Source organism: Neodothiora populina, assembly GCF_041146345.1.
Source record: "Neodothiora populina strain CPC 39397 chromosome Unknown canker_contig_11, whole genome shotgun sequence".
Classification (NCBI taxonomy): Eukaryota; Fungi; Ascomycota; class Dothideomycetes; order Dothideales; family Dothioraceae; genus Neodothiora; species Neodothiora populina.
Genome location: NW_027191410.1, coordinates 735,557 through 751,919, shown reverse-complemented (window position 1 = coordinate 751,919; position 16,363 = coordinate 735,557). Strand labels below are relative to the sequence as shown.

The following is a 16,363-nucleotide window of genomic DNA, read 5'->3' as shown; positions in this document are numbered from 1 at the left end:
CCCAAGTAGAAAGTGCGGTACCGTAGGTGAATGTATGTGGGCATGTGTGGTAAGATTCCGCACGGTAGAGCATGCGCCGTCCGTCGGGACCCTTCCCTCACTCGCCCTCTCTAGCCATCTTACTGTTTGGCGTGATAGGATAGTCAAGCGTATTCGTCACGTATCGACCATCACGGACTGTTAGCCTCGGGTCGTTGTTGTTCGTTTGTTGAGAGAAAAAGCACGGTGTATAGTCTTTTGTTGCCTCTAGCTGCTTGAACTCGTTTGCTTATATATACGGTCGATCATCCTGAAGTAGTGGCGAAATGGCCTCGTCGTCGTCTTCGTCTGCGTCGCTCGCGATGCCTAGGAAGCTCTGGGAGCATCCGAGTCCTCAGAATACCTACATGGCGAGGTTTATGCAGGACGTCAATCGCAGGAGAGGGTTGAGCTTGAAGGTAAGCTTTACTTAGAGTCTTACGTGAAGAATGGCCTGACTGTTGTTTATTTGATTTGGTTATACGTCTCGGACGCAATGAATTTGTCCAATGTACGCCCCCCCCTCTGACGGAGTTCTAGCATAGATATATATACCACCCCCTACTGACAGTACTAATGACGACTCATATATGGAACATATGCACTTATAAACATACTGACAGCTTCTCCCAAAGACTTACGAAGATCTATACGAGTGGTCGGTGTCCGGTACTGATTTCTGGGCCGACCTCTTCGATCTACACCCGCTCGTGCATCATGGCAAGTACACGCGACCGGTCGACCCCACGGCCCGCATGGATTCAAGCCCCCAATGGTTTTCCGGTGTGAAACTCAACTTTGCCGAGAACATCCTCTTCTCTACAGGTTCCGAAGACAACTCGGAACGGTCTGTTGTGGGCAAAGAAGACGACAAGACCGCCTGTACAGAGGTCAGAGAGGGCTGCCATGAGATACAGAACGCCACGTGGAGGGAGTTGCGGGAGAGAGTGGGCTTGATGGCGCAGGCGATGAAGGCGCACGGTGTCGAGAAGGGAGATCGCGTGGCTGTGGTGGCATCCAACTCGATCGATACATTAACCGTCATGCTCGCCATCGCCTCCGTTGGTGGTCTGTTCAGCAGCTCCTCCACGGATATGGGAATCAAGGGCATACTCGACAGACTGCTGCAGATCAAACCGCGCTTCGTCTTCGTAGACGATTGGGCGGTGTACAACGGGAAGAAGGTCGATCTGCGGGGAAAGATGGAGGAGATCGTGGGAGGTATGCAGCACGTGCGCGAATTCAAAGGTCTCGTGAGTATGCCTAGATTTCATATGGATCCTCTGGACGTGGGAAAAGTGGCGAGGAGCCTGAGTTTGGCCTCTTTCCTTAAAAAAAGCCAAAGCAGAAAGGATCTGGTATTCGAAAGACTGGATTTTTGTGATCAATTCCTCATAGTCTACAGCAGTGGAACAACTGGTGTCCCGAAATGCATCGTACATTCGATAGGGGGAGTCCTGCTCAATGGTCAGAAGGAAGGAAAGCTGCATAGAGATCTGGGACCAACGACTGTTGGTCTTCAATATACCACAACCGGCTGGATCATGTATCTCCAATCAGTGATGGCACTCCAACACGGAGCTAGGTCGATCCTATACGACGGGTCGCCCTTCCAACCTGACCTTCGGACTTTCGTGAAATTGGTAGGGGAGCAGAAAGTCACCGATCTAGGCATTTCTCCACGATACTTGCAGACATTGGCCTCAGCATCCCCTCCTGTAATCCCAAAGGCAGAAACCGATCTCTCACACCTGCGCCGCATCACTTCGACCGGTATGGTTCTGTCAGAGTCTCTGTTTGAATGGGTCTATGATGTGGCCTTCCCACCTACGGTACAGCTCGCGAATATTTCAGGAGGTACTGACTTGGCAGGATGTTTTGGATTAGAGACGCCACTAAAGCCAGTGTATGTCGGTGGGTGTCAAGCACGAGGACTAGGTTTGAAGGTTGAGATATTCGATCAGACGTTAGAAGGGGGAAAAGGCGTTCGAGGAAAACCGATGGCTACTGGCGAGGCTGGTGAACTTGTCGTGTGAGCTGAAGAACCCCGAGGATATCAGACATTCCGAGACTGACGAGTATAGAACTGCACCTTTTCCCAACCAGCCAGTAATGTTCTGGGGCGACAAGACAGGAGAAAAGTTGTTTGACGCATATTTTGGTCGTTTCGACAATACTTGGACTCACGGTGATTTCATACATGTCCACCCCAAAACGGGGGGAGTCTACTTCCTTGGCCGTTCCGACGGCGTGCTTAACCCGTCAGGAGTTCGCTTTGGCTCCGCTGAGATATACTCGGCCATCGAGACGTTCTTTGACAAGGAGGTCCAGGACAGCCTATGCGTTGGACGTAGACGACCAGCTGATGCAGATGAGAGCGTGATGCTTTTCTTGCTCATGAAACCTGGTCAGACTTTCAACCAAGATCTGGTCAAGAAGGTCCGACAAAGGATTGGGAAAGAGTGCTCGCAACGGCATATCCCCAAGTACATATTCGAAACGCCCGAAATTCCGGTAAGAGAGTCCTATGCTGAAGTCACATACTCGGTGTCGTCCACACACTGCCTTGCAATGTACACGCTGTGCAACTGCTGATGTACACACAGACAACCGTGAACCTCAAAAAAGTCGAGCTGCCTGTCAAACGCATTGTTAGTGGGGAAATAGTAAAGCCTTCTGGTACCTTGCTTAACCCAGAGAGTCTTGAGTACTACTATCAATTCGCCAAAGTAGAGGATACGGTTACACGACGGAGCAAGTTATAGATCTACTGGTGCTTTATAGTGCATTCCGTAGTGTCCTGTACCACTCCTGATTCCCTCGAGCTCTCGGTAGTCATGGTCAGACTTGTTCAGATTCAAGAAAAGTGCCGAGTATAGCCCAGACTTTTTATCAAGGCCTCGTGTTCTGCACGGTGCACATCCGAGTCATAATCATCTCGTAGTGATAGCGACGGGACTTCCGACGACAGCTCCGCATACGTCAATGGACGCCGCTAAGGCACCAATTGACTGATCTCGCCCGTGACTGTAACAATTTTGCGCTCACCGACTTTGGGCTTGGGGAGCTCAAGGTTCACGTGGCGGGGGTCCGAATCGCAACTTGCGATATCGCAATGTCGTCCTCTTTTGCTCATCAGCTTCCCTGCTACTGTACAATACCGACTGACACATCCGCGAAGATCAATGAACGGCACGTTTCGAGTCCTTGTACATCTTATAGTTAGCAGAGTGACGATTGGACCCTGGCGGACCACATGGGGCGATATAGTGTTGGTCGAAGAAAATAACTCAGGCAGTGATGAACGGTACTGCAACCCCACATCGAGACAAGATTGCCCCGCATCGCGAAAGAGACGCGGCATATGGGACGGGACGACCCTGATGGTCTGGTTTGCTCGGAAAAGATGCAAAGCGACTCAGAATCGCACGAGAAGGGTCTCACAGGTTGAGGGGGGATTTAATACGAAATATGATACGCTGCGACAAGAAAAATGCAAATCATGATTTTGTCTGTCTGAGTGACTTCCTTATGAGACACTTGTGGTTCACAGAAGATTCCGAGTAGTTACACTGTGTGAATCACGGATGTGCACTTGGCAATCACGCGATGTGGCACCATAAATTGGATTCGTTGCTGCAAGGTGCATCTGAAGGTGGAGCTGGGGGCTGGCAAGCTGGGCAAAGATTGCCCGATATGGAGTGAATTAGCCCACAATAAATGGGCTCATGTGGTCTGAGGAACTCGTCATAACAAGAGAGACAAGACAATACCGGTCGGGCTTTTGCTTTTATATATGATTTGGGTATTGCCAGTTTCCTTTTCCCTTAGCTTTTTAGTCCTCTTAACTAGATACCATTTTTTCCCACAGTCCAAGTACCATTATAGTACAAGCTTCGCTTCGATACAAGGTTACCAATTGCTTGTCAAGTCAATCAATACATACCATAAACTATTCGACATCGCACTCGTGATTACTGCCTCTACTACGCCATCGAATCAGACCGCATCACAGTAAACAATACTGTTGATTTCCATATTCACCGGACAACGAGTCTCAAATTACTTCACAAACAACCATGCAGAGCCTACGATTTTATTCTAGCGCCGCCCGCGTCGGGTGCCCAATCACTGTCAAGGACCGCGTCGCTTTTGTAGCCACTGTCGCATATATCTGCATTGCTTTCAGCGCACCTTTCGCAGGTGCAGCGGAGATGAGCAGACGAACCCGCAAGGACGGTACTTTTGCCAAAATGTAGGTAGCTTCCCCGCGTTGTTAAGTCCGCTTAAGGTACCTTAGCAATGGACTAACCATATAACAGGCGACCCTTAAGCTTCAGAGACTGCCTTCCATCATACGGATCTCGCCTGGAAGACTTCGGCAGGATATAAATGTCCAGCGCCGGGCGAAGACAACAATTGCATTTCATTGAGTCCTTGACTGTTGGCACACAGTCATGGGTAGGCGTTTATGATATTGAGGCATCTTGCCGGCGTTCGGACATACCCTCCCTACTAGTGATCGCAAAGGTCGCGAACGGATAGCACACTTTCACAAGTGCTGGGGTCTATTGTTTTCATTGGGTATACCATAACATGCGGTACAGCTGCTGGAAGGACTGAGAAGGATCAAGGAGAGAGTCGATGCACATTAGAAAGCAAGGAAGCCATTATTGCTCAGCTCCCCTTTCTACAAATACAATCTCATAACAAAATGCCTGAGAAGAATGATCATGCCGTGTGTGATGTGATCAACTGAACCTGTCACCCTTCTTGCTCCTAAAAGGCTTGCTGGTCTCATACAAGGGCGGCTCCTTGCTTTCGTCAACGTGACCCATGGACGGGGACATGTCTTGCTGTGCCTCTTTGCTCGGTTCCGCATGACCGCTGCTCTTTCGCGGCGGAGGGGGTTGGGACCATTGGAGCTGTTGCATAGCTTGTCGTCGTCGTTCTTCGGCTTCGGCGCGTTCAGCGCGGTCTGCGTTGATGCTCTTCTTGGCGAAGTAATAGGCACCGCCGCCCGCAGCAACGAGGATACCCCAGCCGTAACTATGGTGATGGTGAATCAGCTCCGGAGCGATTGACGAACCGCTACAAACACGGATATGGTGGGTAATGCGAGCCCAAGATAACGTACCCTACGGATCTCACCTAGCCGCAAGTTAGTATTGACTATATGATCGCAAAGCTGAAAAGAGTCTGCTCTTACTGTGTTCATGGCTGTTGTCTATTTGTAGAGAGGTGCGTAATGTGAATGTGAAGCAAGATGACTTCTTGGTTATTGCCGTCAGTCGCAACTGATGTAAGCCTTGGCACTAGATGATGGTAAGATGATGGAATGGACTGGGAGTGAGCCGTTCGATTGAGATGAGGCAATCGTAATTTCAGTCTGGCGGAACAGACACGAGCGAGACGGGAGAGATGGATGAATGGCAAGGAAGGTAGAAGGCGCAAACATAAAAAACAACATACAATTTGGCAAGGCAAGTACTGCACTGTTCGAGATTAGTCCAGCGCAAGGAAGGGCGGACTAGAACCTCACCTGATATCGGAGCGGGATCGTGAGCTATCGGGACGCGGGACTGCCAAGCCGAGTCGCCGTTGACGCCGAACCAGCCAAGACGAAATCATGTCTTACAGCGCTGTCCATCTCCGACATCATTGATTGCAATACGCTCGTGAGTTGCTCATTTGAGCCATCTTCAATTGACTTCACTTCGAGTATTGCTTTCTTCCCACGCAAAAGTATATCTACGAGTCTTCAGAACAGCCACATTTCAACACTGTGATCGAGTCGCGGTCCACACCGCATCAGCCTGCTTTCTTTCTTTCCTTGAGTCATAGACCACTCGCCACTGAGGCTCTAGGCTACAAGTACACTGACTGGTACCGTATGTACTGTATCTCCGTCGCAGCGTTTAGTCAGCATTCATAGTCAAAAGCACGCCTGTCGACTACCAGCCTCCATCTTGCAACGCGGACTGTAACGTCGTAACGCATCACTGTCGCAACTATGGCGCCCAAACGCAAGGCTCCGGCTGCCAGTGCCAGCAGGCCTGCCAAACGTGTGGCATCAGAGGCGAACACGCCTGTTAGTATGGGTAGTAGCGACGACGATTTTTCCGACTACGCCGATGACGACGGCGACGATGCCGGCTCTATGCCACAACAGGACCTCGGAAATGTAGTCAAGAAATTCCAAGCGTCATCATACCGTTCAAAGAACCCGATACATGTAGAGAAGGACGCTGCCAGTTCTCTCTTCAAATCAAATCGTGACCTTTCCGACCTTGAATTGAAACCAGATCATGCCGTGCGTCCTCTCTGGTTGGACCCAGAAAAGGGCAAAGTAGTCCTTGAGACCTTTTCTCCCTCCTTCAAGCAGGCTCAGAACTTTCTGATCAATATCGCCGAACCGCAATCGCGTACTACAAATGTTCACGAGTACACTATCACCGCCCACAGTCTGTTCGCTGCCGTATCTGTTGGCCTGACCACCGATGATATTATCCGTCAGTTGGAGACCTTCTCCAAGACGAGGCTGCCCGAAGGCCTCAAGACTTTCATCTTCACCGCAACTCAATCATTCGGCAAAGTGCGCCTGGTTCTGAAACACAACAAGTACTGGATCGAAAGTCAGGATCCCGCCGTGTTGCAGATGTTGCTTCGCGATCCCGTCATCGGAGCCGCGAGAGTTCAAGAGACGGATGAGTTGATACAAGAGAAAGCTCCGCAGATGGCCGGTCTGGTCATTCCAGGTACTAAAGATGCGGCTGGTGTAAAACAGGCGGAAGCGCAGGCCGCTCGCCGAAAACAGCAGGAAGAAGAAGACGATGATGAATCTGACGAGGAAGATGACGGAGAGAAGGCAAACGCTGAACAGGATATGACCACTTACTTACGCGAAGACGACGACGATGACGATGAGGGCGACCAGGTGCATTCGTTCCAGATTGATGGAAATATGATTCAAGCTGTCCAAGAACAGTGCAATGTCAAGCTTCAGTTGCCCCTCACCGAGGAGTACGATTTCCGCAACGACGAAGTAAACGCCAATCTCGACATCGACCTCCGCCCCTCGGCCCAGATTCGTTACTACCAGGAGCATGCTTTGAGCAAGATGTTCGGTAATGGTCGTGCTAGAAGTGGCATCATCGTTCTTCCCTGTGGCGCAGGCAAGACTTTGGTCGGCATCACTGCCGCATGTACTGTGAAGAAGTCCGCCATCGTGCTGTGTACCTCGGCCATGAGTGTGGTGCAGTGGAAGTACGAATTTTTGAAGTGGTCCAACATTAATCCCGACGATATTGCTATTTTCACGTCAGGAGAAAAGGAGAAGTTGAATGCCAAAGCAGGTATCATCATCTGCACCTACAGTATGGTCACTCAAAACACCAGAAGGGCACACGACAGTCAACAAGTCATGGACTTCATCACGTCTCGCGAATGGGGTCTGATGGTCCTTGATGAGGTGCACGTTGTTCCAGCTGAGATGTTCCGCAGAGTCACATCTAAGATCAAGACGCACTCGAAGTTAGGATTGACAGCTACTCTGCTTCGAGAAGATGACAAGATCAAGGATCTCAATTTCTTGATTGGCCCGAAGCTTTACGAAGCCAATTGGCTGCAATTATCTGAAGAGGGACACATCGCTCGAGTGCAGTGCGCTGAAGTCTGGTGTCCGATGACTACTGAGTTCTATTCCGAGTACCTCAAATCGAGAACCACGAACCAGCGATCACTGCTCTCTACCATGAACCCTAGAAAGTTTCAGGCCTGTCAGTTTCTGATAGACTTCCACGAGAAGCGAGGCGACAAGGTCATCGTTTTCTCTGACAACGTGTATGCTCTCAAAGCGTACGCTCTGAAGCTCACAAAACCGTTCATCTATGGTGATACACCACAAAAGGAGCGCGAGAATGTGCTTCAGAACTTCCAGCAGAATGAATCTGTCAGGACGATCCTCCTCTCCAAGATTGGTGACACCAGTCTTGATTTGCCCGAGGCCACCTGTCTGATTCAAATTTCCAGCCATTACGGATCGCGGAGACAGGAAGCTCAAAGACTAGGTAGGATTCTGCGGGCTAAGCGTCGCAACGACGAGGGCTTCAATGCTTTCTTCTATTCGCTCGTCTCCAAGGATACGAACGAGATGTTCTACTCTTCGAAAAGACAGGCGTTCCTCGTCGACCAAGGCTACGCCTTCAAAGTCATCACACATCTCAACGGTATCGATCGCATGGAGAAGCTACACTACAAGCAACAGTCTGAACGCATGGAGTTGCTGCAGGATGTTTTGTTACAGAGCGAAGACGCAGGCGGAGTTGAGAACATCCAGGACGACCTCTTCAGTGGTCGGCAGATGCCTCGGGGTCACAAGCACAAGGGAGCTGTGCGAAGAACTGCTGGGTCGCTTGCCGAGTTGGCCGGAGGCCGTAACATGGCTTACATCGAGTACAACAAGAGCCAGAACAAGCAGCTGTCAAAGGCGCCGAAGAGCAAGTTTTTCAAGGGTATCCAGAAGACGAACGAGAGGATCAAGAAGGGGCGAGAAGTACCGGAGTAGGCCATCTGCTCGCAATCGACTCTTCGAACAAAGCAATTGGAGAAGAGATAGATAGTAACAAATCCACGATCAGCAACTCCTTGCTCCGTCGCAGGCCTGCCATGCTGATTATATGCAGCAGAGAGATAGACAGCACTGCATTTGTAATCGGAGCATCAAGAGTGAAAAAATTGGATTGCAATGATTTCACTGCCAATCAAGCTCTACGCTCAACCGCTCAACCAACACCTCACTAAGATATCTCCATATACCTACATACTTGCATCCTATCGAATCTCAGAGTGCTTTGCTCCGCGTCGCAAGTTGGTGCGACATCTGGTTCATGTTCATGTAAGGTGCTCATTGTGAGTACTGGAATGTCTATAGCCATGACCATGATACAATAAGGTCTGGGTCTCGCACTGTATCTAACAGACCGCGTATCGTCTTCTCCAAGTACTCTTTTTATGATGATTGAGTAATCAAGAGCTTCGCGCATCACATTGTACAGTGTACGGAGCTCAGGCGGCGCTGACGAGCATACAATAGTCTCTCAGCTTGACAAATGCTTTTGGAGGGGAATCTTGACATTCAGCGCATGGTTGAACATGAACCAGATGTCGCACCAACTTGCGACGCGGAGCAAAGCACTCTGAGATTCGATAGGATGCGCCACCTCTAACCCAATAGGGCTAGACTGCGACAAGAGTGATCAGCGCGTGATGGATACAGAAAGGTGCTCCATGCAATCAATCGAATCGACAAGAATTACAAAAGATAGATATATTGGCACAGAAAACACGAGCAGACCAAGGTCAGGCACTATCAATATTCGAGGTGAATAATCGCTGGACGAAGAGAAGAAGTTGTGTTGGGAAAGATGATGACATTATCGATTATGTTCATAATGAAGGACGTGAGGTTTTAGCTACATGAAATGACCGTGTGTGAATTTTTTTTTGTCCCCATCCTGATCGTAAGCTGGCCCCCTTCCCGATCGTAACATGAAACCATTTTCAGATGCTTGCAAAAACACTACTACAGAGTGAATCCGAAAGAAAGAGAGAGCTTCTTAACAAGTGGCCAGGGTGAAGGTGTTGCTGTCGGCGCAGGTGTAGGTGAAGCTGGTGTAGCTGTTAACCTGAGCGCAATTGCCATCGGTGGCCGAGAGCTGGAACTTTTCGCCGGCGAAGGGGTCGCCGTTGACGCTGCTGACAGAGTAGTAAAGAGTGGGGTTCGAGTCGGAGAAGCCCCAGATGAGCTTGGGGGTCGAGGCGGAGTAGTAATCGGCGTTCTTGGTCAGGCCGAAGGAGTTGCCCTGGCCCGAGATCTGCTCAGAGTAGCGACCGCCGTTGCCGGCGAGCTTCTGCTGTGTCGAGGACTGGTCGGCGCGGGTGATGGTGAGCCACACCTCCTCGTTGCAGTTGTTCTGAACAACGGCGCTGCCGGCGACAGCGGTGCCTGCGATGAGAGCGAGGCTGGCGATGACTTGTTGGAAACGCATGGTGATGGTTGGTATGAAGAGTAGATTGGTGAGATGGGTATAAGATTGGTATGTAGAATAGATTCTTGTTCTAGTTGCTATGCTTTGGTTTTGTGATGGACCTACAAACGCAGGAGAAGACACCTACTTTTATATCTTCGACGACCACGCAACTTCTCGTCCGCTCTCGGTGTTCATCCAGTGTACACTGTTACATCGAGAGCTCTCTCGCAAAGACGATCCCATTTGATCATGTGTTCCGCGAAAAAAGTAATGTTTTCCTAGGACGACGTAGGCTAATATGCTGCGATGCCGCGGTGCGAGCGTGCCGCATAGTAGGATGTCTATTCGTATGCACGAAATACGAGATGTCTTGGACCTCCAGGTGGATTAGGTGCTTAGTATGACGTGAATCAGGCAAGCCATAGCGGATTGGCAAGGTAGATCAATACCCCAAGGTCTTCTATAAAAGTGGTGTTTCAACGCAGCAGTCAGCAGATCTGTGTCGTAACGTCTGCTTGCGCACAGCCCCCGCAGAGCTCTGATGACACCGTCTAGGGGCCATAAATAGAAATAGAGTAGGTGTTGCCAATTGCGATCAATATCATTAGGTAAAGAGTAATAGTTGGCAGCTTGTCGTATACTGTACATGTACGGACCGACCGGATTGCTTGCAAGATGCGCAATGAACTAGAGAACTACCTACTATAAGCACTGATGGGTAGCACTGGCGGTGACGCTCGTGAATCCTCGAAGATCCGTCATTAGCTCTTCCAGAAGTCTGCGCACAGGTCGTAGTAACTTCGTGTTGCATCAGCGCATATACCATCTGGATGTGTCGGATGATATAAAAGACGGCTGACGAAGGAGAACAAAGACAGACAGATCACATGGTGCTATAGCTTGAACTTGGCACAGACAGCTCCGGATAGTAGATATTGAGAGAATTGAAGAACAAGCTACTGTACGCCTGTACAGTATCAAAATAGTGATGGGCGCCGTATATGGAGCTGGACAGGGAATCACAGCGATCAATCGACCGCGAACACTCGTGAGCGACGACGGTACAAAGCACTAGTGTCAGCCCTCGACGGGTCGGGCTTTTTGGGCTTGCATTCTCGAAAACGTCCACAGACGAAACATTGCATGGACGTTTTAGACTACTGATTGTTTTTCTTCCACAGCTCTCTGTGTACCTTTTAAAACGCAGGACATAATCGGAGGATTTATGGTGCAAGTGATTCCGCACGTATGCAGGAGATCGATCTATTGTGTCGCAGGAAGCAACGCACACATGCGAATGCGTGGACACGCATTCGCATCTGGTGCCTGTCTGATCTGACGCAACAGAGAGACAGTGAGAGAGTTCGAGCAGCTTTCTCTGTACTTGATCGCAATCGATGAGGTCAGGCAGCTTACCTAGCTGGTTTTACAACGGTCGTCGTATGTATAACCAAGGATACCACCGGTGCAGAGCTGGGTTGCACGTGGATAATGTATTTGTGTTAATCAATACCTGGGAAAGAAGGGTGAAGCTTACCTTACCTTGCCTACCCCGACCTCGTTACCTTATGCAACATGGACGTTGGAAATGCAGGAGAGGTGTGGTACAAGTACCTCGGGCTCAGGATCCCCTCGCACAAGGCACGGTAGCAGGACAACCGACAAGACCGGGCAGACTCCCAGGACTTCTAGAATGGTGAACCCTGTGGACGCGAAGTCGCCCAGCCCAGCCTTATCCCCCAGAAATGGCGGGCGAGATTGCAGATCCCCGGCAACCTTAAGGCAGCCTGAAGGAGAAACTAAGACGAAAAAAGCGTTTTCTTTCTGTGGGCGGATAAGGGCCAAGTGCAAAATGCAGCCAGAGGTTGGCGGTAAGCGGTAAGCAGCGTCACTTGTCCCCATTTGTCTGTCTCCGTTTTGTCTCCATTTGAAAGCAACAGTGAGCATCCTTTGCCGGGGCCACATTCGCCCTTGGATTTCTTCCCATCCATCACAACATTGACAGTGACATAGACACCCAAAACAATTCCATCTTCCATCGATTTCTCCCTCTTGCACGCCTGGGTCTGTTATCAACAACACCATCAGCCATCTCGTCGCTTCCTCGTCGCTCCCTCGATCGATAAATCATCGTCGAGACACCTTCCTTCTTCCGGAAGACGTCCGTTACCACCGACGCTGTCATAGTGACAGTGACGGAGAAATACGGCAGTGACGAAATATCGACATCGACACCACCGCGCGTGGGACGCTTACTACATCAGAGCATCAAGCCCCGTAACAACCCACAGTCGTTTCTTATCTCAAACCCGCCACCATGTACGGCTTCGACATTGGCATGCACGTCTCGGACAACCTGGTCGCAATCGAGAAGAAGGAGAAAGCAGAGGCACAAGCCAAAGCCAAAGCGAGAGCACAGGCTCAGGCCGAAATCAGAGCCAAGGCACAGGAGGATGAGCGCACGCATCATCTGGCCGTCCAGCCACACCAACAACAGCATGATCGCACCCACAGCGAACGACCCGCCCAGCCGCAGAAGCACAAGTCCACGCACCTGAACGCACCATTCAACGTGTTCCAGGCGCAGATGCAGAAGCCATCTTCAGGCAACGCACGCACACCATCCCCCAGCGGTATCCAACGCCCCGGAGCCCCGAACCGCACCGTCTCCTTTCCCGTTTTCCCAAGCTTCACCAAGCCTGTGACACCTGTGGGCACACCCTCTGGACTCAGCAGTCTTGCCGCTTCGGCGTACAACTCACCGCTACCCTCGCCCCGGTTGGGGGCTACCACCAACAATGCCTGGTTGCCGTTTGGTCCCAGGAGCGAAAATGGTGATTCTAACCATCCCGTGAGTCGCCCTTGGGCTCTACGTGCTCTGGGAACACTCAGCTGATATGTCCTCCAGTCTCCCAAATGAACCATATGACGGTGTCAATGTGCTGGCCTAAGCTATGAGGCCACGGCAGACTCGGCCTTGGTGCACTAGTTATGAAATGAGTGTGTATCATTGCATACACACTCTGACGTCTTTCTTTTCCTGTTTATCTTCGTCATGGTTGTTGGTTCATCATTCAAAGTCAGCGAATCCACAGAGTGTTGTTGTCGTGCAGCATGGCCATAATTCGGCGACGGCGTAAGAAAATTTATTGCTTGTGGTTGCGAAATGGGAAAATGGGTACGGATCTGGGAAATAAATATATATCATCGGGACCAGCGGGGCGTCATATTCGGCATCTTTTTGTTTTCTCTCTCCGTCATATTTAGCGTCAAATTTCCGAATCATTCGAGTGGCCGTTCTATGCCATCATGACACTATCCATTCTATTCCAGAGGTTGCCTCAGAAATCGCCTAAAGATCCATTTGATGCCTGAAGGAGCAGAATGGGCGTTTTGTTTCCTACCATGTACATTGTCTATACACTAGGTTCTATGGCAACACGATATACTTCTCGAGATGAGAAGGGATGGCATCCAACAACTTCTTCTCCTCGAGCCACTTCCTGGAGAAGAGACGGTCGGCGTACCTGTAGGCACCGTCGCACAGGATGGTCACGACGGTGTGACCGGGGCCCATGCGCTCGGCGACTTTCTTAGCAGCAGCGACGTTCAGAGCACTCGAGGCTCCAAGGTACAAGCCTTCCTCGTCGAGACAGCGGTACACCATGGCGATGCTGTCGGCATCAGGGATGTGCACCGAGTCGTCGAGCAGACCAATGTCTGGCTTCAGGTTGTCCGTGATGCGGCCCTGGCCGATGCCCTCGGTGATACTGCCGCCCTTTCTCTCGCCGAGTTTGCCCCCGGACTGGATGTAGCTGTGGATGACGGAACCAGGGGGGTCGGCGACGATGCACTTGACTCTGCCGTCCGAGACGGTCTTGAGGTAACGCGTGATGCCGGCGATGGTGCCGGCGGTGCCGCTGGCGCAGGTGAAGGCGTCGATCTTGCCAGAGGTCTGGGTCCAGATCTCCGGGCCCGTCGTCTCGATGTGAGCGCGGCGGTTGGCGATGTTGTCGAACTGGTTCGTCCAGACGGCGTTGTCGAGTCGCTCGGCGTGGCGGCGCGCCTGGTGGTTGTAGTTCTCTGGATCCTCAAACGCCACTGCTGGCACCGGGTAGACCTCTGCGCCGAGCAGTCGCAGCAGGTCGATCTTGCCTTGGGCCTGCGTGTTGGGCATGTAGATGACTAGCTTGTAGCCCTTGGAGCGACAGACGTGGGCGAGGCCGATGCCCGTGTTGCCCGCGGTGCCCTCGACCACTGTGCCGCCTGGCTTGAGTAGTCCTCGCTCTTCGGCATCCTTGACGACGTAGAGGGCGGCGCGGTCCTTGACGCTGCCGCCGGGGTTCTGGAACTCGGCCTTGCCGAGAATCTCACATCCGGTTTCGTCGGACAGGTGCTTCATGCGGATGAGCGGCGTGTTTCCAATCGCTGTATGTGGCCACAGAGTCAGCCGACCATGGCGCTGTCGATGGGCAATAAAGCGATCACTGGAGACATACCGTCGACCAGGCCATTCTGCGAGATGCGCTGTGCCTGGGCGATATCAATGAGGCGAGCCGAGGGAGGGGCGAATGCTTCCGCTGACTTCAGCGCCGTCGAGGCGAAGCGGCGCACTGCTGTACGAAACATGGCTAAGAAATGCTATATGATAGCATGTGACTTGTTTTCTTGAGGACAGAAACCCTTGTTGCTCGATCCCCCCACGGAAGGTGATCTTCTTCGCTGATGTTCCGGTGCCGCCTCAGGTAACCTTATTTGGTAACTCCGTCTTGTAGACTCATTAACACCACTTTTTTTGCCCCCGAGGACACGACAAATAATTACACGCTAGAGACAGATTCAGAGATTCGCAATGCATCGCCGTCGGCGCACAGACCATTCATTATACTGTACACTGTCCCACGTTCGCTTATTGTGTTTACTACGATTTATGGTGACTCTCCGTTACTTGTATTCAAGGCATCTGTCTATCCGTCTATCTCCTTGGTCCTATTGCACTTTGTGTGTGCCAGCTTCCATTTCTTCACGTCATCTACAACACTACCGCCATGAGATACCCATCGTACGTCTTCTCCGCCACAGTCTGTTGCACAACAGCCGCCACACGACTGTCTTTGCCTGCATTCTCGACAAGCTGGCGTGACCCCATCACACGCTCATCACGTGCTCTGATGAGTCGCTCGTCGACCAGAGTTCCCATGATAACCACATTGTCAACATAGATGAGGCCACTGGACTTGCTCAAGCCGATCGCGAGATCGAAATATGTCCAGTTGTTCTGCTTGTCCGCGTCAATATAAGTGAAGCCGAACGGAGGGCGAGAGCCCGCGTCGATTTCTTCTTTCAGCCGGGGGAGAACCTCGAGCGCAGGCCCGACTATGACATTGATCCGGTCGCTGAACCCGGCTCGAGCAATGTTCTCGCGAGCGACCTCTGCGTGTCTTGGGATGATTTCGACAGAGGTCACCTGCATGTCTGGATTCATAGACGCCAGAAAGATCGAAGTGAAGCCGCCCAGAGCGCCGATTTCGAGTGCGTGCTTGACGTTGCTGGCACGGCATTGGATGGCCATGAGCCTCGCAAAGACAGGCTGGGTGGCAATGTCGGGTAGACCGGCATCCAGCGAGTGCTTCAGAGCTACTGACAGGAAAGCATGGTCATGGCTTGATTTGGGATGAAGATGTTGCATCGTATAAGCATCGACTTTGGTCCAGCGCTCATCCTGCTCGTACCAGCTCGGGACGAAAACACCCGTAGCCATGGACATGTTGGAAGATAGTAGAGCTTTGAGGTATTGCTTTTTGGATGGTCTTCGAGACAAGCTGACCAGAAGAGAAGAGAAAGGCTTGAGAGAAGGTTTCGTTGCGAGAGATGGGAACTCCTACCTGAGCAGCTTACGCTTCTTATTTGAACATGTTCTGTCCTGGTCGGATATAGTCGGCCGAGGAGATTGAGTCAACGCCGAAGCAGCATGCATCAATAGCGCCGTAGCTGCCTAGGGTGAGTGACTCCGTCATGTCTATGGTGGTGCTGTGCAACATTATTGTCCCGCGAGAATTACGAGGCGGAGGAGAATGCATTCGTGGAGTTTACGGTGTAACGTTCACTAAGCCCGTCCAAATTGACACAAGAAGCTTCAAGATGAGGTGTGAGCCAAGAACATACAGTGTTTGGGCGTTTGCTCGAGACCCTTGAGCCAGGCACCAGTGCTGTACCTTACGTCAGGGCTCGAAAGAGCCGTGAGCCTCAGAGCTCAGAGCTCAGGAAAGTGAAGCCGCACCGGAAGGAGATGATGCGGAGGGGCTTGGCATTGT

The 16,363-nt window shown here is 51.3% G+C and overlaps 8 protein-coding genes across 9 annotated transcripts; 4 read left to right on the top strand and 4 right to left on the bottom strand.

Moving 5' to 3' along the window:
- Positions 1-305: 305 nt before the first annotated feature.
- Positions 306-2,783, top strand: AAFC00_000568 (uncharacterized protein; the record flags this gene model as incomplete). Of its 2 annotated transcripts, none has more annotated exons than XM_069345606.1 (4): positions 306-437; positions 654-2,050; positions 2,103-2,532; positions 2,625-2,783. In XM_069345606.1, 4 exons carry the CDS (start codon positions 306-308, stop codon positions 2,781-2,783), a joined length of 2,118 nt encoding a protein of 705 aa, XP_069200416.1. The 2 variants fall into 2 exon arrangements, with proteins under 2 accessions (XP_069200416.1, XP_069200415.1); XM_069348264.1 differs by having other exon boundaries at positions 342-437.
- A 1,314-nt stretch (positions 2,784-4,097) lies between these two features.
- Positions 4,098-4,410, top strand: AAFC00_000567 (uncharacterized protein; the record flags this gene model as incomplete). The annotated part of the gene is made up of 2 exons (XM_069345593.1): positions 4,098-4,273; positions 4,341-4,410. The coding sequence occupies 2 exons, from the start codon at positions 4,098-4,100 to the stop codon at positions 4,408-4,410; spliced, it is 246 nt and encodes an 81-aa protein (XP_069200414.1).
- Positions 4,411-4,769: 359 nt separating this feature from the next.
- On the bottom strand, positions 4,770-5,236 carry AAFC00_000566 (uncharacterized protein; the record flags this gene model as incomplete). Its single annotated transcript, XM_069345583.1, has 3 exons — positions 4,770-5,067; positions 5,156-5,169; positions 5,228-5,236. 3 exons carry the CDS (start codon positions 5,234-5,236, stop codon positions 4,770-4,772), a joined length of 321 nt encoding a protein of 106 aa, XP_069200413.1.
- Positions 5,237-6,031: 795 nt separating this feature from the next.
- On the top strand, positions 6,032-8,584 carry AAFC00_000565 (uncharacterized protein; the record flags this gene model as incomplete). The annotated part of the gene is made up of 1 exon (XM_069345571.1): positions 6,032-8,584. The coding sequence occupies one exon, from the start codon at positions 6,032-6,034 to the stop codon at positions 8,582-8,584; it is 2,553 nt and encodes an 850-aa protein (XP_069200412.1).
- Positions 8,585-9,635: 1,051 nt separating this feature from the next.
- On the bottom strand, positions 9,636-10,067 carry AAFC00_000564 (uncharacterized protein; the record flags this gene model as incomplete). Its single annotated transcript, XM_069345559.1, has 1 exon — positions 9,636-10,067. The coding sequence occupies one exon, from the start codon at positions 10,065-10,067 to the stop codon at positions 9,636-9,638; it is 432 nt and encodes a 143-aa protein (XP_069200411.1).
- Positions 10,068-12,366: 2,299 nt separating this feature from the next.
- On the top strand, positions 12,367-12,969 carry AAFC00_000563 (uncharacterized protein; the record flags this gene model as incomplete). Its single annotated transcript, XM_069345548.1, has 2 exons — positions 12,367-12,900; positions 12,958-12,969. The coding sequence occupies 2 exons, from the start codon at positions 12,367-12,369 to the stop codon at positions 12,967-12,969; spliced, it is 546 nt and encodes a 181-aa protein (XP_069200410.1).
- A 510-nt stretch (positions 12,970-13,479) lies between these two features.
- Positions 13,480-14,678, bottom strand: AAFC00_000562 (uncharacterized protein; the record flags this gene model as incomplete). The annotated part of the gene is made up of 2 exons (XM_069345539.1): positions 13,480-14,477; positions 14,549-14,678. 2 exons carry the CDS (start codon positions 14,676-14,678, stop codon positions 13,480-13,482), a joined length of 1,128 nt encoding a protein of 375 aa, XP_069200409.1.
- A 403-nt stretch (positions 14,679-15,081) lies between these two features.
- Positions 15,082-15,816, bottom strand: AAFC00_000561 (uncharacterized protein; the record flags this gene model as incomplete). The annotated part of the gene is made up of 1 exon (XM_069345526.1): positions 15,082-15,816. The coding sequence occupies one exon, from the start codon at positions 15,814-15,816 to the stop codon at positions 15,082-15,084; it is 735 nt and encodes a 244-aa protein (XP_069200408.1).
- Between the last annotated feature and the right edge of the window lie 547 nt (positions 15,817-16,363).